This window comes from Bos taurus, chromosome 4 (assembly GCF_002263795.3).
Source record: "Bos taurus isolate L1 Dominette 01449 registration number 42190680 breed Hereford chromosome 4, ARS-UCD2.0, whole genome shotgun sequence".
Classification (NCBI taxonomy): Eukaryota; Metazoa; Chordata; class Mammalia; order Artiodactyla; family Bovidae; genus Bos; species Bos taurus.
This window is the reverse complement of record NC_037331.1, coordinates 61,068,625-61,093,376: the sequence shown is the minus strand read 5'-3', so window position 1 is coordinate 61,093,376 and position 24,752 is coordinate 61,068,625. Positions and strand designations below refer to the sequence as shown.

Genomic DNA, 24,752 nt, shown 5'->3' with positions numbered 1-24,752 from the left:
AAAGTGAAAGTCGCTCAGTTGTGTCTGACTCTGCGACCCCATAGACTGTATAGTCCATGAAATTCTCCAGGCCAGAATACTGGAGTGGGTAGCCTTTCCCTTCTCCAGGGGATCTTCCCAACCCAGGAATTGAACCAGGTTTTCCTGCATTGCAGGCGGATTCTTTACCAACTGAGCTATCAGGGAAGCTCTGCTGCTGCTGCTGCTGCTGCTAAGTCACTTCAGTCGTGTCCAACTTTGTGTGACCCCACAGACTGCAGCCCACCAAGCTCCCCCGTCCCTGGGATTCCCCAGGCAAGAACACTGGAGTGGGTTGCCATTTCCTTCTCCAATGCATGAAAGTGAAAAGCAAAAGTGAAATCGCTCAGTCGTGTCCGACCCTCAGCGACCCCATAGACTGCAGCCTTCCAGGCTCCCCCGTCCATGGGATTTTCCAGGCAAGAGTACTGGAGTGGGTTGCCATTGCCTTCTCCAAGGGAAGCTCTGGCTGTGCTCAAAAGTGTAGAAAGCTCCAAACCCTCACTGTGCCCAATGCAGGGAGCCTTCTAGCTGGGGCTGGTGATTCTTTCCAGAGCTGAGGCTGATGGAATTTGCAGCAAAGACATAAAATTCCATTTCAGCAAAGCTCCACATCACTCCCACTTTCCCCCTTTGTGATCTTACAGTCTAAATCCTTCCTGATAGTTACTGTCTGTGTTTCCCCCCTGCCCTGAGAATCACTTATAGATAATTCCCAGATTAAAAGACACATCTCTTCTGGTTCTGGAAATTCATTTTTACATCACAGCCCTGTGAACCTCTATCATATCTTCTTTGCAGACAAGTCATTGTTATTCAGGGCTTTCCCAGTAGCTCAGTGATAAGAATCTGTTTGCAATGCAGGAGCCACAGGAGACTCAGGTTCAATCCCTGGGTCAGAAAGATCTGGAGGGGTGTGGCAACCCACTCCAGTATCCTTGCCTGGAGAATCCCATGAACAGAGGAGCCTGGTGGGCTATAGTCCATGGAGTCACAAAGAGTCGGACATGACTGAAGCAACTGAGCATATACACATTGTTATTCAACAATGCCACAGACATTTACTGACCTCCACCTGTTTGCCAAACATTGTGAATAGATACAAGGATAAAAAGGTGAACCACCTCTGAGCCAGCCCTGGAAGCTGTGTCTTGGGTGACATGGAGACAGCTGCACCAACAAAGGACTGCAGGGCAGAGGGAGGTGGGGGAGGGAAGGGCACCTGGCCAGACTGCTGGAGGAGGAGGAGAGTGGCGATGGGACCTGCTTGCTCCAGGTTAGCAAGGGGCATGTCCCACCATGTCCCTGCTGTTCTGCTCTCTTGTCCTCCCCTCCAGTCCCTGCATGGCTGGCTCCTCAGGTTCTATTTGAAATGTTACCTCTGCAGAAAGACACTCCTGTCCATCTGATTTGCAGTAGCCCCTCCTCCCAGCGCTCTTTCACACTGACATGTTTTATTTTGCTCCCAGCTTCTATCATTAAACATTTCATTTATCTGTTCACTTGGACATCGTATGTTTCCCTGACCTAGTAAATACCCAGTGAGCATTCATATGCTGAATGACTGGCAGAGCCTCTAAATGGAGATGAATGAATGAACAACATACTCGTGGATGCTAAATCACTAGCTGACATCCCATGAACAATTTGGGAAAAGTTAAAAATAGTTAATGTAATAGATGTAATTACTATCTTTAACATTGGAATTTTTCTGAGAATATTAGACTGGGGGCTTCCATGATTACAGGATAAAATGGACCAAAATTAAATAAGAGAAATTTTGTAGTGAGTTCCTACCAACTAGAAACATACATCTGAGTAAAGACTTTAGTTCTAGAGACTTCAGGGGGAAAAATGACTGTTAGCTTTAACAGTTTATTCCATTACTGGTCTGAATACAGGAAGCTCAACCAGATGTAAGAGGCTATTATAGGGTAGCCAGCCAGCCAGCCATACCCCAGAGAATATTTCCAGGATCTTCCATTACACACTGATACATGCATATGTAACATTTTTATATGTAAATGCATATATTTTCGGAGAAGGCAATGGCACCCCACTCCAGTATTCTTGCCTGGAAAATCCCATGGATGGAGGAGCCTGGTAGGCTGCAGTTCATGGGGTCGCTAAGAGTCGGACACGACTGAGCGACTTCACTTTCGCATTTCACTTTCATGCATTGGAGAAGGAAATGGCAACCCACTCCAGTGTTCTTGCCTGGAGAATCCCAGGGACTGGGGAGCCTGGTGGGCTGCTGTCTATGGGGTCGCACAAAGTCGGACACGCCTGAAGAGACTTAGCAGCAGCAGCAGCAGCATATATTTTTTGTATGTTTATATATATATACACAAGGGAATAATAAAATATGGGGAAACCATTTAGCCAGTTCAGTTGGAGCTATACAGGCACCCCCAACAGGTCAGCTGTCCTATCTTTTAGGCACACTTGCAATGATGCATTCTGGAACATTCTTGGTACTATTAAATAGTGAGTTCATTATCTGGCAAAAGTGCCATGGACATTTGAAACATTCTTACAGGTTTGGGCCATATTTTTGTATTTCTGGAGAGTTAATCACCTAGGAAAGATATAGTATGTATAACACTATTTGGGTCTTCCCAGATGGTGCTAGTGGTAAAGAAGCTACTTGCCATTGCAGGTTAGACATAAAAGATGCAGGTTCAATCCCTGGCCCCAGAGGATCTGGAAGATCCCCTGGAGGAGGGCATGACAACCCATTTCAGTATTCTTGCCTAGGGAATACCATAGACGGAGGAACCTGGTGAGTTGCAGTCCACAGGGTTACACAGAGTCAGACATGACTGAAGCGACTTAGTACACACATGCATACACATAGCACTGTTTAGTGACACTGTTTAGTGCCAGGCCCAGAGTAAGGAACCAAGCATGCAGAAAACCTGAATGGACTGACGATGAAAACAGACACCCAACTAGCTGTTGTATGGAGCAGGGCTCCTGAAGTACCCTCGGGAGTTAGGGGACCTGTTAAAGGGATTGTTCCTAGAAGGCTTTCTGAAGGTGGTTTCAACGGCTAGAATATGATGGCCAATTAGGGTCTTGCTGGATGTAGAATAGGAGGTGCTGGGGCTCAGGGAGCAAGGATGGCCTTGCCAGACTAAAGGAACATATGTACGAAAGCAGGAGAATAAAAATAGCCTGCAGTGTTGAAGATGCATAGACGTGGGCAAGAACCAAATGAGGCTGCAGAAGCAAACAGGACCCTATCACTCAGATCACTAGGAATCCTGGGTTTGAAATCAGGGAATCTGAACCCTGTTCCGAAAGGTAAGGGCTGTTGTGGAAGGATTGCTGCAGACCTGCCTCAAGCCTTTGGCAGCTATGAAGATGCATCAGGGAATTCCCTGGAGGTCCAGTGGTTAGGACCACAGTGCTTTCACTGATGTGGTGCAGGTTCAATCCCTGGTCGAGGAGCTAGGATCGCACAAGCCACATAGTGGGGTGAAAAAAAGAAAAAAAGTTACATCAGATGGGAGGAAGCCACCAGTTCTTAGCAATAACTCCAGGGAGTAGAGAACCAAGGAGGGGAGATAGAGATGGGAGAGAGTAGAAAGAGAGTGGCCTCAGGCTATGGGAGACAGGGGGGATGTGATGAAGAGAGGAGCATGGAGGATGAGAACCACTGTGCACCAGGCCTTGTTCCAGGCGCCTGGGCTCCATAGTGGACAGAACAGAATGACAGCCCCACCTGATGGCTCTGGCAGCTTGTAGGAGGAGCCAACAGAAATAAGCAAGTCTGTAGGTAATAAACCAGAGCTAGAGGACAATAAAGATAGCAAGGAATTCCCCGGTGGTCCAGCAGTTAGGAAGGACTCTGCACTTCTACTGCAGGGGCGTGGGTTCTGGCCCTGGCCAGGGAATCCTGAAGCATGGCCAAAAGAAAAAAAAAAAAGATAGCAGTCCTGATAAACAGAATGGGCTGCTTGAAATTTTAGACAAGTGGCTTGTGAAGGCCTGCAGGACCTGAGGAAACCAGCCCAGTGGCTCTTCGGGGAAAAGCACTCCAGGAGGAGTGAACAGCAATGCAAAGGCCCTGGAGTGGAGTATGTCTGGCTTGTTCCAGGAACTTCAAAGCACCTGTGTAGCTGGAAGGACCAGGAAGGAGAATAGCAGATGAGATAAGAGAGCTGCAGGGTGATGTGAGGTCAAGAAGGGCTGTGAGGAAACTTACAGGCTGTTGCAAGAACTCTGCCTTTTACTCTGAGTGAGATGGGAACCAGTGAAGGGTTGTGAGCAGGCAGAGGGGGATGTGCTCAGACCTCGGTTGCTATAATCAACTCTGGTTTAGGGTAGAGAACAGACAGGAAGGGGCAAGGGCAGAAGCAAGGAGACCTTCTTTAGCTGGGGCAGCAGAGGTGGTGAAAGTCATCAGATCCTGGCTTTATTTTAAAGGCCAAGCCACCAGGCGTTGCTGATAGAGTAGATGTGTCTGAGGGAGAGAAGTCAAGGTGACTTTGAGAGTTTTGACCTGAGCAGCTACAAGATTGGAATTGCCATCTTCCAAGGTCAGAAGATCAGATGTGGAGCTGGTTTCCAAGTGGGGAGGAGGACAATCAGGGATTACTTAGGGAAGCGGGTTTGAGATGGCAAGAAATACTGTTCAACTAGAAGGGAATTATAGAGGCCTGAGTCTCACCTGGCCTTCAGATGGAGCTGTGGGTGGGGCAGGTAGGAAGGCCAGATAGGCAGTGCCCTGCACCGTGTTCTGCTGGGACCATCCTCTCGTCTCTTAGGGTGTTTGGAATTCTGTCTTTAATGTCACGGTTCCTAATGGAGCTGTCTGTCATAATCACCAGGAAAGTGGAAAGTGAAAGCAAAAGTTGCTCAGTCATGCCCAACTCTTTGCAACCCCATGGACTATACAGTCCAAGAAATTCTCCACGCCAAACTACTGGAGTGGGTAGCCTTTCCCTTCTCCACAGGATCTTCCCAACCACCAGGTGGGCTTTTTAAAGGTACAGATACCTGGGTCTCACTTCAAATCTATAGAACATGAATCTCGGAAGTGGGGACCAAAGCTAGAAAAATATTCAAAATCTGCACCAGGCGCTTGTAATGAGCACCACTGCATAAGATTCCCCACATACAAGGGGCTTTCTGTTGGTTTTATGGCTGCTTTAAAACTAAGTGGGTCAAGACAATGAGAAGACAAGCTACAATCTTAGCTTGGGAAAAACTGTTTGCAGAAGACATATTTGATAAAGGATTTTTATTCAAAATATACAAAGAATTCTTAAAGCTCAACAATAAGAAGATAAACAATCCAATTAAAAAATGAGCAAATACTTGAACAAGTACCTCACCAAAGAATATATACAGATGGCAAATGAACATACAAAAAGATGTTCAACATCATATGCCATTAGGAAACTGCAAATTAAAGCAACAGTAAGCTACCATCACATACCTATTAGACAGGCCGAAATCCAAAACACCGGACAACACCAAATGCTGGTGAGGGTTTGGAGCATAAGGAACCCTCATTCATTGCTGGTGGGAATGCAAAACAGTACAGCCACTTGGGAAGAGAGTTAGTTTCTTGCAAAAGTAAACACATTTACCATACCATCCAACAGTCACACTCCTTGGTATTTACTCAAAGGTGTTGAAAACTAATGTCTGTACAAATACCTGCATACAAATGCTTATTTTAGCTTTGTTCATAATTACAAAAAAATGGAAGAAACCAAGATGTTCTTCAGTAGGTGAATGGAATAAATAAATTGTGCTATATCTAGACAATGGAATGTTATTCAGTACTAAAATGAACTATCAAGCTATGAAAAGGCATGGAGGAATCTCAAATGCATAGTCCATTGTTAAAGAAGTCAATCTGAAAAGGCAGTGTACTGTATGATTCTAACCATATGACCTTCTGGGAAAGACAAAACCTCAGTGAGAATAAAAAAGGTCAGTGGTTGCCAGGGGTTGAGGGGAGGGATAAACACTCGGAGAACAGGGGAAATCTACGGCAGCGAAGCTACTCTGCATGATACTGCAGTGGTGAATACGTGCCAGTGCACATTTGTCAAAACCCATAGAATATACGATACCAAGAGTAAACCCTGATGTAAACTATTGCTCTGGTTGATAAAAAGCAAAACTAAGGGGGCGAGAATTTATGGGGAGGGCAGACAAAAGGACATAGGAGCCTGCCTTTTGTGCCAGGGACTCAGCAGGGGCTAGAAGTAGAGCAAGTGAATAGAACGGGGCAATCACAGCCCTTGTGGAGCTTATATTCTAGAAAGCCTGGTTGAAAAGCATAGAGACAGGAAGGGAAAGCAAGATTGCCTGGAAGTTGTGCCTAGGCTGATCTTCTGTCTGCCTAGAGAGAGGTTCCCTGTGGTGTGGGGCAGGAGGGTGGCACACCCAAAGCTCTGTGCCAGGGTAAGACCCCAAAGAGACGCCCTGTCATCACCCACCTCCTTGGACCTCAGTGGAATGCTTACCACCTCAGCCCTAGGCAGCCCCTGTTTATTCCTGCCCACCCCTCTCCCCTCAACAGATGTCTTGACATTCAAAAGAATTGAAAATGGGATTGCAAAGGGATATTTGACACCTATGTTTACAGAAGCATTATTCAAATAGCCAAAAATGAAAGCAGCCCAAGTGTCCACCAATGGACGGATAGATAAGCAAAATGTGCTCCGTACATACAGTGGAATATTATTCAGCTTTAGACGGGAAGTTCTGACACACAGTACAACATGAATGAATCTTGAGGACATTATGCTAAGTGAAATGTCAGTCATATTTTTAAAAAATTTTATTGAAGCCTAGTTTATTTGCAATATTGTATTCATTTTTTCTGTACAACAAAGTGACTCGGCTATACATATATGTATTCCTGAAAGGTCAGTCATAAAAGGACAATTATTCTCAACAAAATGTTAGTTATGAAAGAACAATTCTCTTTCTTAATTAAAAAAAAAAAAAAACTTTTGTATTGAAGTATAGTTGATTTACAATGTTGTGCCAATCCCTGCTGTACAGCAAAGGGACTCGATATATGCATGCAGACGTGCTCCTTTGTAATCTTTTCCATTATGGTTGATCACAGGATACTGAATCTGGTTCCCCGTGCTCTACGGTAGGATTTTGTTGTTTACGCATCCTATATGTAATAGCTTACATCTGCTAATCTCAGAGTCCCAGTCCTCCCCTTCCCCACCCTTCTCCCTCTTGGCAAACTCAAGCCTGGTGTCCATGTCCCTGAGTCTGTTTCTGTTTCATAGATAAGTTCTTTTGTGTCATATTTTAGATTCCACATATAAGTGATATCATGTGGGGTTTGCCTTTCTCTTCCTGACTTAGTATGATAATCCCTAGTTGCACATAAAAGGGCAATTCTTGTATGACGTACCTAGACGGGGAGTTAAATTCCTTGAAACAGAAGGTAGATCACCAGGAGTTAGAAGGAGGGGAGGGAATGAGGAGCTGTTGTTGAAGGCGTACAGAGTTTCAGTTTGGGAAAATTAAAAAAAAAATTTGCAGTGCTAAATAGTGGTGATGGTTGCATAACAGTGTGAATGTATTAATACTCAAATTCTGAACTGTACACTTGAAATGGTAAATTTTATGTTAGGTGTAATTTACCACAATTTTATAAAAGGGAGTTAGGCACTTTTTATAATGAATCAATTAACTTTTGGCTGTGTTGGGTCTTCATTTAGGTTTGGGCTTTCTCTAGCTGCGTTGACAGGGGGCTACTCTCCAGTTGCAGCACGTGGGCTTCTCATTGCCATGGCTTCTCCTGTTGTGGAGCATGGGCTTCAGGACTTGCAGCATGTGGGCTCAGTAGCTGTGGTTCTCCTTCTCTGCTGTGCTGTCCCCTGGCCTCAGAGCTTCAGCTTCTGCTCCAGAAGCTGGCTCGCTTTCTCAATTCCCTGGCTTGCACATGAACTCACAGGGCACTCCCTACCTCACTCTCCGGAGAGGTTCTTTCATCTTCAGCTTTCCTGCTCACTGCCTCTTCCCTGTAGCCCCCAGTTCACATTTTCAAGAAATCAGATTGGTCATCCCACCTGGGGGGCACAGGCACATTATAAGTGTCTGGTAAGTTTATGGGCTGGTACCCCTGCCCCAATCAGCTTTGCCAGGTTAGTAGACAGCCTCCTGGGCAGTCCAGTCAGCAGCTCTGGCCACCCTACCCTCAGTGGGCAGCAGGGATGGGGAATCCTGAGGATGGGATTCACTGGAACAGCAGTGACCTAATTGGAACCCTTCAGCCTGACTGGTTCTCTATCCATCCCAAAGTCAGCTGTCTCCCTCCCTTCACTGTCCCCAGAACTGCACACCATTATTTGTTATTCTGTTGCTCATACACTCTGGAAACAATAAGTTATACATAAGGCAAGGCCTGCCTTATTCACTTTTATACACCCAAATCACCATATGGTAGCAGTCAAATGTTTGCTAATAAACTAATTAATGGGCAGATGAAAACAGAGTTATGGATTTATTTTTCTTTTTTGATATTTATTTTGATTTGGCTGCACCAGGTCTTAGCTGTAGCATGTGGGATCTTTGATCTTCTTTGTGACATGCAGGATCGTTAGCTGTGGCATGTGAACTCTTAGCTGTGGCATATTGAATCTAGTTCCCTGACCAGGGATCAAACCCAAGCCCCTGCAATGTGAGCATGAAGTATCAGCCACTGGACCACCAGGGAAGTCCCAGAACCATGGATTTGGAATCGGAAGAACCCAGTTGAGTCACCCAAGGTTAACCTTTGTGACCTTTGAAAAAGCATCTAATTTCTCTGGGCCTCGGCCTCAAATTCTGCAGCATAAATGGGCTAAAACCCACCAGTGGTCCAAAATGTGTTCCACTCCATCTCCCCAGAGGAGTTAAATGAGTGTCTTTCCAGCAGAAGTTCTTAAAGTCTTTCACATGATAATGGACCTTACAAATTTTCCAGAGAGAGAACACTTCCCAAATGCATTTGTCCCTATAGTCCTTTAAACTTGGACATCCTATGTGGCTTGGGCAGGGAAGATGAAACATCTGTTTGGGATGCACATAATTCTAAAGGCTGATTTAGCCTCCAAGAATTTTGACTACATATAAATCCATTTACCACCTCCTGTCTATTCACCCAGGAGTAATTGCTTTGGGTTTTAGATTGGCTACCTTTAGTTGTTTCCCGTATATCTCTCGCTCATGGTTGTCTGAGGTTCGTTTTCCTCTGTGCGTTTACCCGTGAACTGAAGGTAACCAAGGCCACTGAGTCAGATTCTATGAAGTTGTTTCTCCTTATCTCGAGGTGACGTGGTACCTCCTATTTCCAGGAAAGATAAGGCACTGACACACCAGGCTACTGTGGCAGAAACACCATGCGAAGGCATCTGAGAGGGCGGCCGTGACCTAGGAAGTCCCCTGAGTTGCCATGTCATTACCAGATCAGTATCTCGGCCATGTACTTAGTGGGAGGCATAATCTAACTTGTGGGTTTATCATAGGAAAGTAAAGTAGCTTTCCGGCTTCCCTTGTGGCTCAACTGGTAAAGAATCTGCTTGCCATGCAGGAGACCTGGGTTCGATCCCTGGGTTGGGAAGATCCCCTGGAGAATGGAAAGGCTACCCACTCTAGCATTGTGGCCTAGAGAATTCCATGGACAGTCCATGGGGTTGCAAAGAGGCGGACACAACTAAGTGACTTTTCACTTGCACTTACTTGCACTTAAGTAGATCTCATGACTTTGATTAATGGTCAGATAGTATAACTGACTGGGGAACAAGATGCACTGTGAAATCAAAATATGGGGTGCTGGGGCTGCCAGACCTGGGAAGTACTCTTCTGTAGTAGTTTCTAGGGCTGTTCTCAGAAAGGACCTGAAAACTGGGTGCCTTAAAACAACAGAGTTCTCTTCAGGCCAGCAGTCTGAAGTCAACTTGTCAACAGTACCATATTCCTACAAAGCTCCTTGGGAAGGATCCGTCCTTGGCTCTTCCAGCTTCTGATAGCCCTATATGTTTTCCAGCTCTTGCCAGCATAGCTCCAATCTCTGCCTCCATCTTTACATGGCCTTCCTTCTAGATCTGTGTCCAAATTTTCCTCTTCTTAAAAGGACACCAGTCATATTGGATTGGGGGCCACCCTCATGACTTCATCTTGAGTATATTGGCAATAACCCTTTCTCCAAACAAGGTCACAGTCACAGGAACCAGAGATTAAGACTCCAGCATATATCTTGGGGAATATGATTCAAAACATAACACCCCTCATTTAAAAAAAAAAGCATGCTTTGGTCTTTTGTGAAAGTTTTGTTGCCTTTTAAAAAATATTTTAAATTTTTATTTATTTATTTGACTGTGTTGAGTCTTCATCGTGACATGGGGAATCTACCTCCCTGACCAGGAATAGAATCTGGGCTCCCTGCATTGGGAGCATGGAGTCTTAGCCACTGGATCCCCAGGGAAGTCCAAACACTAAGCATGTTTAGGGATTCCCTGGCGGCCTAGTGGTTAGGATTCCAGGTTTTCACTATGGTAGCCCGAGTTCAAATCCTGGTCAGGACACTGAGATCCTGTGAGCTGTGTGGTGCAGCCAAAGGAAAAAAGCATGTTTGGGTGCTGGCTGCGTATGGTATGTTGCTCTTGTCCCTCTGAGCCCTACCTGTGAACAATGGCTATCTTATCGCTTCTTTTGGGCCTGTTTTTGGTTTTGAGAGAGGAGAATCCAGAGTCTACGCACCTTCAGCATGAAAGGTAGCATTTAGGGCCAAGTATGTCCAGAGTACTTGAGACTGTTTTTGCAGATGAGGGTACATCTCAAGTCACTGTAATGCGGGGCTTAGGAGCCAGCTGGGCTCTAGTTGAATCCTGCGTCCACCACTTGGTACCTGCGTGGCTCTGAGCATAGCTCTCTACTACTCTGAACTGTGGCTTCCTCACAAGGAGATGGGATTGATACCAATCCCATCCCAGTGGTTCTCATCTGAGGAAGATTTTGCCCCTTGGGAGATACGTGGCGATATCTGCAGATATTTTTGATTGTCACAATTGAGGAATGCTATTGGCATCTAGTGAGTAGAGAGAGGCCAGGGATGCTGCTAAAATCCTACAACGCACAGGACGGCCCCCACAACCAAGAATTATCTGGCTTTAAAGGTCAATAGTTAGAAGGTGGAGAAACCCTGTCCATCATATGGGGTTGATAATAAAATTTGAAAATAAGGCAGGCAAGGTGCCCAGTACATGCCTGGCATCATGTAAGTCCAATAAATGGTAGGTCTACATGTTGAACAGTAGAGAGTTTGTGACAATCTCATAAAAGTATGTGAACTCATTAGAATTTTCAGAGTAGGAATAGGAAAAAGGCTCTCAAAGTCAGTGTTGTCCCTGAATTATGAATTCCCAAGAAACATCAGGAATGGAAGAAATACAGTTGGCTAATGCAGGTAAAGAGTCATATAGAAGGGATAAAAATATTAGTGGCGTGCTTGTTATGTCACATATGTTGGCCTCTTTTCCTGCCTCACCTCATTTAATCCGTTTAACAACATTAGGAGGCAAGAATCTTTATTCCAAATTTATAGGTGAAGAAACTGAGGCTCATAAGAGTTAAGATCTTATCTCTGGGTTACGTATCTATAAGTGGTAAAGTTGGTATTTGAATCCAAGTTTCTCTGTTACTAAGCCATGACTCTCTGTTGCCCTGCCCTGACTCATATGTAATCATTGCAACTGACCAACTTATTAGTCATGAACCCAGAAATGTGGATGCTGAGGAATGCAGCCAGGGAGGTCCTCAGGAGAATAAGGAACCTGTTGAAGGTGCCTCAAAGATTTCAAAAGGTTTCTACCACTCTAAGATCTCCTCTCTTCCCTGACTTCGAATCCAGGCCCTTCTTGATGTTCTGTCTGGTGACTCTTACAGCTGGACCTGGCCTGCCCTTGAGGAACGATACAAATGCTAACAAATAAACCCATTTGCTTCCCATTAGTTTCCCATGACAAATGCTATTCCCTCAGGGTCACAAAGCACCAGCATTCTACAAAAAAGAGAGCGTCTATTCTAACCAGAGATGGAACAACAGTAGCACAAAAGTTGGGGGTGAAAAAATGGAAGTGTACTTGTGTACAGTTTTTGAATACATGTGAGGTGGTAAGATATCACATGAAGGTAGACAGTGATAAATTAAAGATATACACTATAATACAAACCCTAAAACAACCTCTAAAATAATGATACAAAGTTTACAGCTAATGAGTCACAAAGGAGGTACAATGGAACAGTTCACCAAAGAAGATAAACAAATGGCCAGTAAGCTCTTGAAAAGATGCTCGTCATTTGTTGTTGTCAGGGAAATGCAAATCAACACCATAGTGAGATACTGCTTTATACCAACTAGGATGGCTATTAATGTAAAGACAGATATGAACAAACTTTGGAGAGAATGTGGAGAATTTAGAAACCTCATATACTGCTGGTGGGAATGTAAAATGGGTCAGTCACTTTGTAACAGACTGGCAGCAATTCAAATACAGAGTTATCATTTGTTGTTCAGTCACTAAGTCATGTCCGACTCTTTGCAAATGCATGAAATGCAGCATTCCAGGCTTCCCTGTGCTTCACTATCTCCTGGAGTTTGCTCAAACTCATGTCTACTGAGTTAGTGATGCCATCCAACCATCTTATCCTCTGTCACTCCTTTCTCCTCCTGCCCTCAATCTTTCCCAGCACCAGGGTCTTTTCCAAAGAGTTGGCTCTTCGCATTAGGTGGCCAAAGTATTGGAGCTTCAGGTTTAGCATCAGTCCTTTCAGTGAATATTCAGGGTTGATTTCCTTTACGACTGGGAATTATCATATGACTGAGCAATTCTACTCCTAGGAATATACACAGGAGAAATGAAACATATGGCCACACAAAACATGAATATTTGTGGCAGCATTATTCATGAAATGTCCATTAACTGATGAATGGATAAACAAATGTGGTATATCCATACAGTGAAATTCATTTATAAAAAGGAATGAATATGGATACGTACTGCAACATGGATGAACCGTGAAGACATCCTACTAAGTGAAAGAAACCAGTCACAATAGGCCCATATTATATGATTCCATTTGTATAAAATGTCCAGATTAGGCAAATCTATAAAGGCAAAAAGTAGATTCGTATTTGCTTAGGGCTGGGGGAGGGGTAGGAATGGGAAGATTTGGGGGTGATAGCTAAAGGTATGAGGTTTCTTTTTGGAGTGATGTTCTATAAATATGGTGATGGCTACACAATTCTGTGTATATACTAGAAATCACTGAATTACACACTTTTTAAATTGGTGAATTGTATCTCAAAAAACTGCTACAAAAAAGTAATCAATCCAAAAGTAGGCAGAAAAAGAGGGAAAAAAGATTAAGTGGAACAAAGAGAAAATAAACATCAAGATGGTCAATTTAAACTTAATCATATCAATCATCACATTAAATTTAAACGGTCTCCATCTCATTTATACTCTAATCTAAGATTAGTTTAAAGCACTTGTTTTCAAACTATCCATCAGAGTCAGTTGGAGGTTTAACAAATACCCAGAGTTTCTAATTGAATGGTCTGGGGGTGAGGAGCCTGGGTATTGAGATTTTCACAAATGCCCCTGGTGTTCCCATGTCGTGCCAAGGGAAGAACTATTGCCTGTAAAATGTGGTATTTATACTGCAGTCTCGGAGAAGGCAATGGCACCCCACTCCAGTATGCTTGCCTGGAAAATCCCATGGATGGAGAAGCCTGGTGGGCTGCAGTTCATGGGGTCGATAAGAGTCAGATACGACTGAGCGACTTCACTTTCACTTTTCACTTTCATGCACTGGAGAAGGAAATGGCAACCCACTCCAGTGTTCTTGCCTGGAAAATCCCAGGACGGGGGAGACTGGTGGGCTGCCATCTATGGGGTCGCACAGGGTCAGACACGACTGAAGCGACTTAGCAGCAGCAGCAGCAGCAGCATACTGCAGTCTTTCTTGAATACATTTAGGGTTTTTTGCCATATCTGAGTACCATGTGGACCTGGAGATATATGACTGTATATGGGACAGCTATATCAAATCCCCAAAGGAAAACAATATAATTAAATTTTATCTTAATACTGTTGCCTGTCAAGATTCTGAACCTGAGATCACTGAGTCCCCTATGGAAAGAGATTACCAGATCTGAGAACATGTTATGGTCACAGCAGCCCTGACCTGAGACTTTCCCCTTAGTGATGGCCAGAAAAATGAAAAGGGAGAGATTCCCCATTGAGGAGTTCAATTGTATTTAGCTCTGTGTCTTCTTAACTGTCTCTTCCTCACCACTACTGGATCACACTTTGGAGGAGGCTGTTTAAATCCTTCAAGGTTAATTTCTTAAGGAAGTCATTCCTGGAAGTAGGACTATGACTACCAGATTATCAGGCCTTACTTTTCCAATATTTAGGAGAAATGTAGCTTAAGGCAATGGCACCCCACTCCAGTACTCTTGCCTGGAAAATCCCATGGATGGAGGAGCCTGGTAGGCTGTAATCCATGAAGTAGCTAAGAGTCGGACACGACTGAGCGACTTCACTTTCACTTTTCACTCTCATGCATTGGAGAAGGAAATGGCAACCCACTCCAGTGTTCTTGCCTGGAGAATCCCAGGGACGGTGGAACCTGATGGGCTGCTGTCTATGGGGTCTTGCAGAGTCGGACACGACTGAAGCGAATTAGCAGCAGCAGCAGCAGTAGCTTAAAAAGAATGGCAATGGCAATGCTAAAGGGAGAGAAGGTGAGAACCAGAAAAGTGCATCATAAGTTGAACTTGGCACGGTGTTGACATTGGGGCTGATGTTGCCAAGCAAGCCTAAAATGGGAGGCAGAGCAGAGAAGGCCCGCCTGTTGCCTGTGTGTGTATGAGAGCTGTCTCCCCTACCTCCAGCCAGAGGAACTTCCTCCTCCAGCCCATGGGCTGCGTGAAGGAGGCTCCTCACCCCACTCACAGAAGTGCAGGGCCCAAGGGCATTGCCTCATTCCCTCCTCTGCTTCTGGGGCATTCTGAGCTAAGCAAAGTCTCCTAATTAGGCACCCAGAAATCAAAGTGCTAAGCTTTACCAAGAAGTATGTTTCAGAAACCCTCCAATTTAATCAACAGTAAAGAATTAGCTGTACTATGAGAAAGCAGAAGTCTGAAACTAACTGCACATGTTGCTTTTAAGAGGAAATGAATAAAGCAAACAGGAGCTAGAGTTCCTAAGTGTGATGGTGATAATCACATCGTCTTTAAAAATTAATGAATATTATTTCCTATAATAATAACTCTGGGCACTACCACCAAAGGCAACGTAGAGCCTCTGATGGTAATGTTCTCCATTCTGGTACTGTAAATGAAGCCACCTTGTTCTGTTGGGACTTTGCTATAATAATCTCCAGCCAAATGCTCCATAAGAAATAAAATACCACTCAGAGAGACATTTAAGATGTTGGGGGAAATGACAAAAGCCTTCAACTGTCAGACATGAAATGAAACAATTTATGAGTCAATAGAAGATGACTTTTGTAAGGAGGAATTTGATACAAAGAAACCCAAACTGGTACTGTCAAAATTTCCTGCCTTTCAATCCACTTTCCTGGAAGAAGGCCAAGTCCACTGAAGGAAGGAAAAATAACACTTCTGGGTTCCCTGGAAGTTGTAAATTGAGATGCCTGTTTTTAACTGCTCTTGAGTTCAGTTGTGGGGGCTCAGGCTAAGCCATTTAGTAAAACCAAAACAGATGCAGCCTTGCTTACAAGAATTAGAGCTGTTTCTTCCATGTATCTCAACAGAGAAATAGGTTCTTCTAAGAGCAGTGACCCCTTGGCAGATAAACTGGCACATTTACAGACAAATGGATTGCCAATGGGAAATTTTTTTTTACAATCCTTTCTATTTACTTTATTGTCATAGAAATGTTTTGATTAATTCTCTTAAAAAACAGGACTTTGTGGGGGGGTGGGGAAGGCTTCCTCAATAGACAATCTGAATAGGTCTATATCTATTAAGGAAATTGAATCAATGACCTTCCAAAACAGAAAGTGCCAGGCTCAGATGGGTTCACCAGTGAATTCTGCCAAATAAATGTGGAAGAAATGATACCAGTTCTCTACGATTCCTTCCCAAAGATAGAAGCAGAAGGAATACTTTCTTAACTTGTTGTATGAGACCAGCACTACCCTAATACCAAAGCCAGACAAAAACATCACATTATTTCATGCAAAGGAACATTTCTGTATAGTATTATGATGTTAGTGGAGTTGTGACAGTACCATTTTGAGACCAGTCATTCAGAGTTTAAAGAAAAAAAAGAATTAAATATTTAAGTGTAGACATTATGAACTTTTTAAAAGCCAAAAATTATTATAGCTTTTCAAACTAGAAAGGAAAAGGGCACTGAATCATCCTACAGGTTTTAATTTCAAGGAAGGTAAATGTCATTTGCTATAATCCACATAAACAAAAAGCACCTTAAAAAAAAACCAGTAAATGATTCTTGAATCAGAAAAGAGAATATCACTCTGCTCTCTCTAGCTGTGATGGGTCCATTTCTTGCTCTGACCTCATAAGGAGCCATTGTTATAGAATTCCAGACACCTATGTAGGTTCCTGGCTAGGCCAAGGTTTTTGGTCAGTCTAGCCCTGGAAGCTCGGAGAAGGCAATGGCAACCCACTCCAGTATGCTTGCTTAGAAAATCCCCTGGACGAGGAGCCTGGTAGGCTGCAGTCCATGGGGTTGCTAGGAGTCAGATACGACTGAGTGTCTTCACTTTCACTTTTCACTCTCATGCATTGGAGAAGGAAATGGCAATCCACTCCAGTGTTCTTGCCTGGAGAATCCCAGGGATGGGGGAGCCTGGTGGGCTGCCGTCTATGGGGTCGCACAGAGTTGGACACAACTGAAGCGACTTAGCAGCAGCAGCAGCAGCAGCAGCAGCCCTAGAAGGTAGCTTTTGGTCATCTGAGGGATTTTCAGCAAAGTTAAATTTTTTCTTCTTTAGCTTTTGTCTATTTTGCTTACTATTCCCCTTGCCCCCTTCTTTTTCTCATTTTTCTCTATCCTTTTAATTTTTCTAATTTAAAAATTTTCATCCCACTTTTATTTGTCTTTATTGTGTTTTACTTTTTATTTTTCATTTTATTTTTTCTCACATGTTTCTTTTCAATTTCCCTCATTTTTCTTTATTTTTTCTCACCTTTTTCTTTATTATGGGGGTGGGCACTGAGCAGAATACATAATATTCCCTTAAACATGTCCATGGGGTATGAAAAACTGCTCAAGAAATCCATCATCCTCAACTTCATCAAAGGAGGCTCTTGAGAAGAAATCATAAAGGATTCATGGATCAACATGGGCCAAGGGAGGGACTAATACCTTACATAGAGCCATTACCTGACCACAAGGATCCCAAGTAGACTGAGCTGATGGTGGCCATGGGCTACACATGGGGAGGGATCCATGACTTGTAGATGGGCCAGAAGTATGATGAACTGAAGTGATGGTCACCTATGCGCTCCTAGCCAACAATATATCTGAGCTGGAGGGCTGTATCATTACCCTGAAACTGGCTCCTTTGGCTAATCTAACCAACAGCTGCCCTCCTTATCTATCCTGCAAATTATAGCTCACCCAAAACAGCAGAGCTTCATTCCTACTCTGAGAACAGTCAGAACAGCAGCACATGAACATCAGTGGCCTGACAGCAGGGATCAGCAGTTACGATGGAAAGCCCCTACCTGGCTGGAGAAGACCACCCCAGTACTTCCCTTGGTGTGGCCCTGTGGTCTCCCCCTGCACCCACACATCACCAGCAGCACTGGTGGAACCCCCAGATGGACCTAAACTCCCCAGAAGTTATCCTCCAAAGAAAACTCCATCCACCCCGGGCAGCTTAGACAGGGTCTGACAACCAGAGTTTGCCTGACAATGTGGCCCCAGCCTCTCTCCCAGCAGCACCCAGGGGCCAATGGGAAGGTAAAATCCCTTTACCTTCATCTGCACCTGTGTTTCAGGTCAATCAGAAAGAACCAGCCTGAAGCTGAAAGCCGAGCAAAGATGAAACCTCAATTAGTCCAGGCAGTAATATAAACCAGAAAGCACATTGGGAGGTCAGGTGGGCTCCCTGCACTTTACACATGATGATCACAAGATCCATGGAGCTCAAAGAGGTGGTTCAGGAGATCAGATACTAGAAGAAAACATTTGCGGGTGGGAGCTGAGCTGCTGTGGGTACAGGGCCCCTCCTGGAGAGGACTTTGCGTGGTGGAGGACACAGGTGTGCAATCTGTCCAGCTTTCACTCAGAAGTTCAGATAAGGAGATATCCACCATCTCTATGGCCTTCAAAAGCATAGTATCCAAGATAACTGGCAGTTCAAAGGACTGCCACGGGGCACTAAGCAGACAAGAGGAGAGGACCCTGGCTGGAGGCCCAGGCCAGCCCCTGCCCTGCACCTGGATGAACTTCTGAGGCTAGACTGGGCATTTCTCCTCTTCCCTGCTCTTCTCCATCCTGGGCATTTCTCCTCTTCCCTGCTCTTCTCCATCCTGTCTTCTGTGTTTGTGGGGGAGGGGAAACGGCTCAGTAGAAATAAATGCAATAAAAAAACATATTTTGGGGGCTTCCCTGGGTAAACGCAGGAGACATGGGTTAGATCCCTGATCCGGGAAGATCCCACATGACGCAGAGCAACTAAGCCTGTGCACCACAACTACTGAGCCTGTGCTCTTGAGCCTGGGAGCTGCAGCTACTGAAGTCCACGTACTCTAGAGCCCATGCTCCACAAAAGAAACCACCACAATGAGAAGCCCGAGTACCACAACTAGAGAGTAACCCTTGCTGTCCACAACTAGAGAAAATCCCATGCAGCAACCAAGACCCAGTACAGCCTATATATATATATATATATATAAAAATATATATATATTATATATATATGAAACATTTTGTTTAAACATAATCATTAAAAAAAAAACTACCCTGCTTTATTGCTACAGCTGTCACAAGACACTCATAAACCACTAGGCAAGAGATAGGCCCTTGCCAAAATTTTCTCATGACCCAATTGAATAAAAACAAAAACCTCTTTTCTTGGGGGAAATCATAGCCTGGTGAAACTTTCCTAAGAATGAGACAAAGGTCAATGAGTTGTAAAGGGGACAACATGTGGAGCCGTGACACTGGCTTTTCTTGCTGGAGAAACAAGACCTGAGGATCACATCTATATGATACACTTCGCTGTGAGGCAACCACTTCAGTATTTATAAGCTTAAAACAATGCATTTGTATTCTGTCTCATGACACCTGGCCTGCTGGGTCCCCAATCCTAACTTGGGGATGTTCCCGGGTCTCTTCTATTAGCTCCAGACTCCCTTCTTGGACCCTTGTTCCCCTTCAACTTCCTCCTCTCCACCCTGGGTCACATATCCCTCCTCCCTAAAATTATCCTGTCCTTTCTTTTTTCCCTTTAAGTTCAAAGAGCACTCCTTTTTGATTTTTTTAAGATTTCTTCCCAGTCTTTGTTGAAGTCTGACTGAAGCACACTAAACTGCATATATTTAAAGAGTACAATTGTGTCAGTTTTGACATACTAATACATACAACCATGAAATCCCAAACATTTCTAGCATCCCTCAAAGTTTCCTTGTGTCCTTTTTTAACCCATCCTATCCCCAAGAAACTGCTGATCTGCTTTCTCTGTATATAGATTAGTTTGTATTTTTCCATGGAATCACAAAATATTTAGTTTTTTTGGGGTGGGGGTGTGGCTTTCTTTCAGTATGGTTTTGAGATTCTTCAATATTGTGGGTATTAATAGTTTTTTCTTTATTACTGAGTAGTATTCTGCTATATGGATGATATGCCATAACTTGTTTATCCATTCTCTACTGGTGGATTTAGGTTGTTCCTGGGTTTTTGTTTTAGAAGAAAGTTCCTATTAAAATTCATGCCCAAGACTGGGTTTATGCTTTCATTTCTCCTTGGTAAATACTTAGGAATGGAACTGTTGGGTTTTTCCCTGGCGGCTCAGACGGTAAAGAATCTGCCTGCAATGCAGGAGACCTAGGCTTGATCCCTGGGTTGGGATGGTCCTCTGGAGAAGGAAATGACTACCCACTCTAGTATTCTTGCCTGGAGAATCCCATGCGCAGAGGAGCCTAGTAGGCTATATTCCATGGGGTCTCAAAGAGTCAGACACGAGCGACTGATATTTAACTTTTCATGCTAGATGTATGTTGAGCTTTTTAAGAAATTGCCAAACTGATTTCCAAAATGGTTGTATCTTCTCACACTGCCACCAGCAATGTATGCGAGTGTCAATTGCTCCACATTCTCATCAACATTTGGTACGGTCAATTATTTAACATTTGGCCATCCTATTGTGATTTTTGCTTGTTTCAATGCACAGGAGTTTAGCTACATTTTGGCTTTCTTTATTTTCTTTCTTTCTTTTTTAGGACTTTTATCTATGTGGCCGTGTCAGGTCTTAGTTGTGGCATGCAGAATCTTTAGTTGCAGCTTGCAAACTCTTAGCTGTGGCAAGTGAACTCTTAGTTTCAGCATGTGGGATCTAGTTCCCTAACCGAGGATCAAATCCAGGACCCCTGCATTGGGAGCATAGAGTCTCAGCTACTGGACCACCAGGCAAGTCCCTGGCTTCATTTCTAAAAGGTGGAACATAGGCTTCTGTTTATAGGAAACAAAACCAGATTATGTCTGCTGTGCCAGTGAAGTTAATAGTTTCCTTCTTACCCTCCAAAGTGTTCTAGATTAAACAATGAAAATGTTCCAGCCCAACTAACAATGCCCCTAGGCTGTCCATCCACAGCCAAAAAAGCCCATTAAGGCATTCTGATCAACAAAGATTTCTCCCTCCTCTTAAGATATTTTCTGGTTAAAAAAAATTTTTTTTTTATCACAACAGAATTATAGGAGGAAAGGAGTAGCATAATGTAGCCTAGGGTGAGGAAGCAAGTAGAGGAGACAAAGGGGGTCAGACAAGATCCTGTTGACTTTTGGGCTGCATGCAGTCCTGAGAAACATGGGTAAGATCTATTCCCTAACTTTCCCCCACAAAAACCAGGAAATGCCCCCCCTTTTTTTTGCCTAGCTAGTTTGACTTGGATTTCTGTCATCTGCAATTAACAGTCCCAACCAGTATACAAAGAAAGGCAACAACGTTTTGTCAAGTCTTGGTTGGCTCACATTTCACCTCTGAAGTACCTCTGCCTTCCCTGAGAGCTGGTTTTTGCTGACCTAGCCTGGGGAATTTAAAGCAGAAGCATCCATCGGTCACATTGATTGGGGATGAAACTTCAGAGGTCAATGAACACCCAGGATCAAAGTAGTCAGTGGTATCACCTCACGGTTTGTTTAATTGAATACTCTAGCTCCATGTTGGAGAAGGAAATGGCAACCCACTCCAGTGTTCTTGCCTGGAGAATCCCAGGGACAGAGGAGCCTAGTGGGCTGCCGTCTATGGGGTCGCACAGAGTCGGACACGACTGAAGCGACTTAGCAGCAGCAGCAGCTCCATGTATTCGCTGTAATACAGCCGACTCTTGAATTTTTAAACTGTCCTTTAGTGGCATGATTCAAAAACCCTTCTGAATTTTGGGAAGCCAGCTTCCATTTCCAGCTAGCATGTTCTTCCTCCTTAATAACTAGATTTAATTCTTATAGGAAATATCCATATTTACTCAGAGCGCTAAACATGCAAATGAGCAACGCAGTTAAGTGACCTACGCGAACACAGCTCGAACCGGCAGTGCGCGCCCTCTCCTAGTAGCATAGAGTTGCTAGGGTTGTATGTAAGCAGGGTAAAGGTAATACACAAAAGGAAGAAAAGAGGAGGACGAAAGAGGGCGGCGGAAGATAAAAAGTTCCCATTCAGTCCTCGAATGTTCTCAGAACGCAGGCTAGGCTCCCGGCCCGTAGGTGTGCCTCCCACACAGGGAGTGTCTTAGCCCTGTCCCCACGCCCCAAAGACGGACTAAATTTGGGCTGACGGCCCGGTAGCGTTTGCCGCACCCCTAGCTGCAGCCCACCGAAAAGCTGTCGGGAGAGTCCCGCCTCGGGCGAGACTAAAAATCCTCTATGCCGTACAGCCAGCCTTTGATCCCCGGTAGCAACCCGAGCTCTGGGGCAGCGGACCGAACAGCCTTCGGGTGACCCGCCGCTGCACGGGTGGCGTCGGCCCCGCCTCCACGCTCCCGGGGCCCGCCCCCTTCCGCTCAGGCCCTGCTTCGGCTTTCGGGGTTCCATCACCACCTCTTCACGCTGGGGCCAGTCCTCTCGCAGCATAGCCCCGCCTCTCACACTCTTGGGCCTTGCATTCCAACCACCTCGCGTCCTGGCACCGCCCCCGCGCCCCGCGGCCCCGCCTCCTGAACACCAGGGCCCGCCCCGCGTTCTCGGGTTTGAAGCCCTGGTGTCAGGGCTAGAGCTCCGGCCCCGCCCCCACGTGCCCTCGGAGTCCGGAGGAGGGGTTGGAGCTCGCGAGGAGGCGTGGCCGTAGTGCGGAGGAGGCGCGGGCCTGGCGGCCGGGACTTTGGCTTTGACACAGACGGCGATCGGCGGTTGTGGCTTTGGTGCTGGGCTCTGGACCCGGTTCTTGCGGATACCGCGTCCGAGTCGGGAGAAGGACTTTTCGTTTGGATGAACGCAACTGCGGCAGCGCCGCCAGTCTTGGTGCAGCCGCAGCGGCCGGATTTCACTGCCGCTGCCGCCTCCGCGAAGCCCTGCAGCTCCTGCCGGTTCTGGGAGAGGCACTCAAGAGTTTTCTCCAGCAGAAACAGCTGGGACGCGCGGTCCGAGGTGGCGTGGGAGGGATCCCGCGGCCAGCCGCTGATCAGCACCTGCGCCGGCGCTGTCCTGGGCTGGGCTCAGGCTTCGGAGCCGCAGGTGGAAGGAGGACGCCCCAAAGGAGCAGCTGAGAGGTGGGGCGCTAGGAACGGCGCCAACTGTGGTAGAGGATGATAAACCCTTTCTCCGTGCCCGCACTAGTGAGGATGGAATTTCAAAGTTGCTGGTGGTGCTGAATGTCAGGAGTAGGGGGCGTGGGGATGCCCACTTCCTTTTGCCTGAGAGTTTAAATGGAAGCGACTGGAGGCGGGGAGATGGCCCCAGTGCTGGAAGAGTTGAAAGGCAAGGAGGAGAAGTGTAGTAGGCTGGTGGGGATAGGTCTCCTTCCAGGAGAAGCTGCTTATAGCGTTTTTTGACCCTAACGTGATAAAAATTGGGCTTCACTAGAGGTAAATCCTCATGGGACAGCCCCCTTGTGTGTGTTTCCTAAGGTTCACAGACAGACATCAGCCCTGGACTCCTGGCTAAGAATCCAAGCTGTAGGTAGGGAGTGCTAATGCAAACTGATTAACTGATTCAATCGATTTGTGTTTATTTGTTTTCCAGGTGGCCAAGTGAAAGGTAGTTTTGGACACTTGGGGCAGGTTATTTAATGTTTGTCTAGGTAACCATTTCATGCCCTGAATCCTGCACCTTCCCTCTGTGCCTGTGAGGTCTACTGGGCTTCCTCCCTAGCCAAAAGGCTTCCTGGACTCCTCCTGATCCTGCCATGGGGAGCACCCTGGGCTGCCACCGCTCCATCCCCCGGGACCCCTCGGACCTGTCCCATAGTCGCAAGTTCAGCGCAGCCTGCAACTTCAGCAACATCCTGGTCAACCAGGAGAGACTTAACATCAACACCGCCACGGAGGAGGAGCTGATGACCCTGCCGGGGGTGACGCGCGCGGTGGCACGGAGCATTGTGGAGTACCGCGAGTACATCGGTGGCTTCAAGAAAGTGGAGGACCTGGCACTGGTCAGTGGCGTGGGTGCCACCAAGCTGGAGCAGGTCAAGTTTGAGATCTGTGTGAGCAGCAAGGGCAGCTCGGCGCAGCACTCCCCCAGCTCCCTGAGGAGGGACTTGATGGCAGAGCAGCAGCCTCACCACCTGGCCACCGCCGCTGCCGTGCCCCTCACCCCGCGTGTCAACATCAACACAGCCACCCCGGCTCAGCTCATGAGCGTGCGGGGCCTCACGGAGAAGATGGCCGTCAGCATCGTGGACTACCGCCGTGAACATGGGCCCTTCCGCAGCGTGGAGGACCTGGTGAGGATGGGCGGGATCAATGCCGCCTTCCTGGACAGGATACGGCACCAGGTGTTTGCCGAGAGGTCCAGGCCTCCGTCCACCCACACCAACGGCGGTCTGACCTTCACCGCCAAGCCTCACCCCAGCCCCACCTCACTAAGCTTGCAGAGTGAAGACCTAGACCTGCCGCCTGGGGGGCCCACGCAGATCATCTCCACGAGGCCCTCGGTGGAGGCCTTCGGGGGCACGAGGGACGGGCGGCCTGTGCTGAGGCTGGCCACCTGGAACTTGCAGGGCTGTTCGGTGGAGAAGGCCAACAACCCCGGGGTGCGAGAGGTGGTGTGCATGACGCTCCTGGAAAACAGGTGAGGATAAGAACAAGCAAGGGCACTGGGTATGAAGGCAGCTCTTGCATGGCCTCATCTGTGCATGCAAATGAGTGGATTTGGGGGCGGGTATGGAGAGTGCAAGATTTTTAAATCAGTGGGCTTGAGGCCACAGCCAATATGGTGCAGTATTCTGAGTGGCTGAGCTCTCCTGCTCCAGGATTTTCTAAATAGAGCTATCTGGACTTGACGTCTGTATCTTGAACATGGTATGCTGCTGCTGCTGCT

General features: G+C 46.0%; 1 protein-coding gene across 4 annotated transcripts in view; it reads left to right on the top strand.

Annotated features, from left to right (window-relative positions):
* Positions 1–24,752, top strand: part of EEPD1 (endonuclease/exonuclease/phosphatase family domain containing 1) — a 191,522-nt gene that overhangs the window by 47,192 nt on the left and 119,578 nt on the right. Inside the window, exons 1-2 of one of the 4 annotated variants that reach the window (XM_024990619.2) lie at positions 22,592–23,013; positions 23,457–24,503. In XM_024990619.2, coding sequence (XP_024846387.1) covers positions 23,620–24,503 — 884 coding nt within the window. In that variant the 5' untranslated portion in view covers positions 22,592–23,013; positions 23,457–23,619. Of the gene's footprint in view, positions 1–22,591; positions 23,051–23,456; positions 24,504–24,752 lie in introns of those variants that run through there. The other 3 variants (XM_015469386.3, NM_001034409.2, XM_010804256.4) reach the window with 3 other exon arrangements.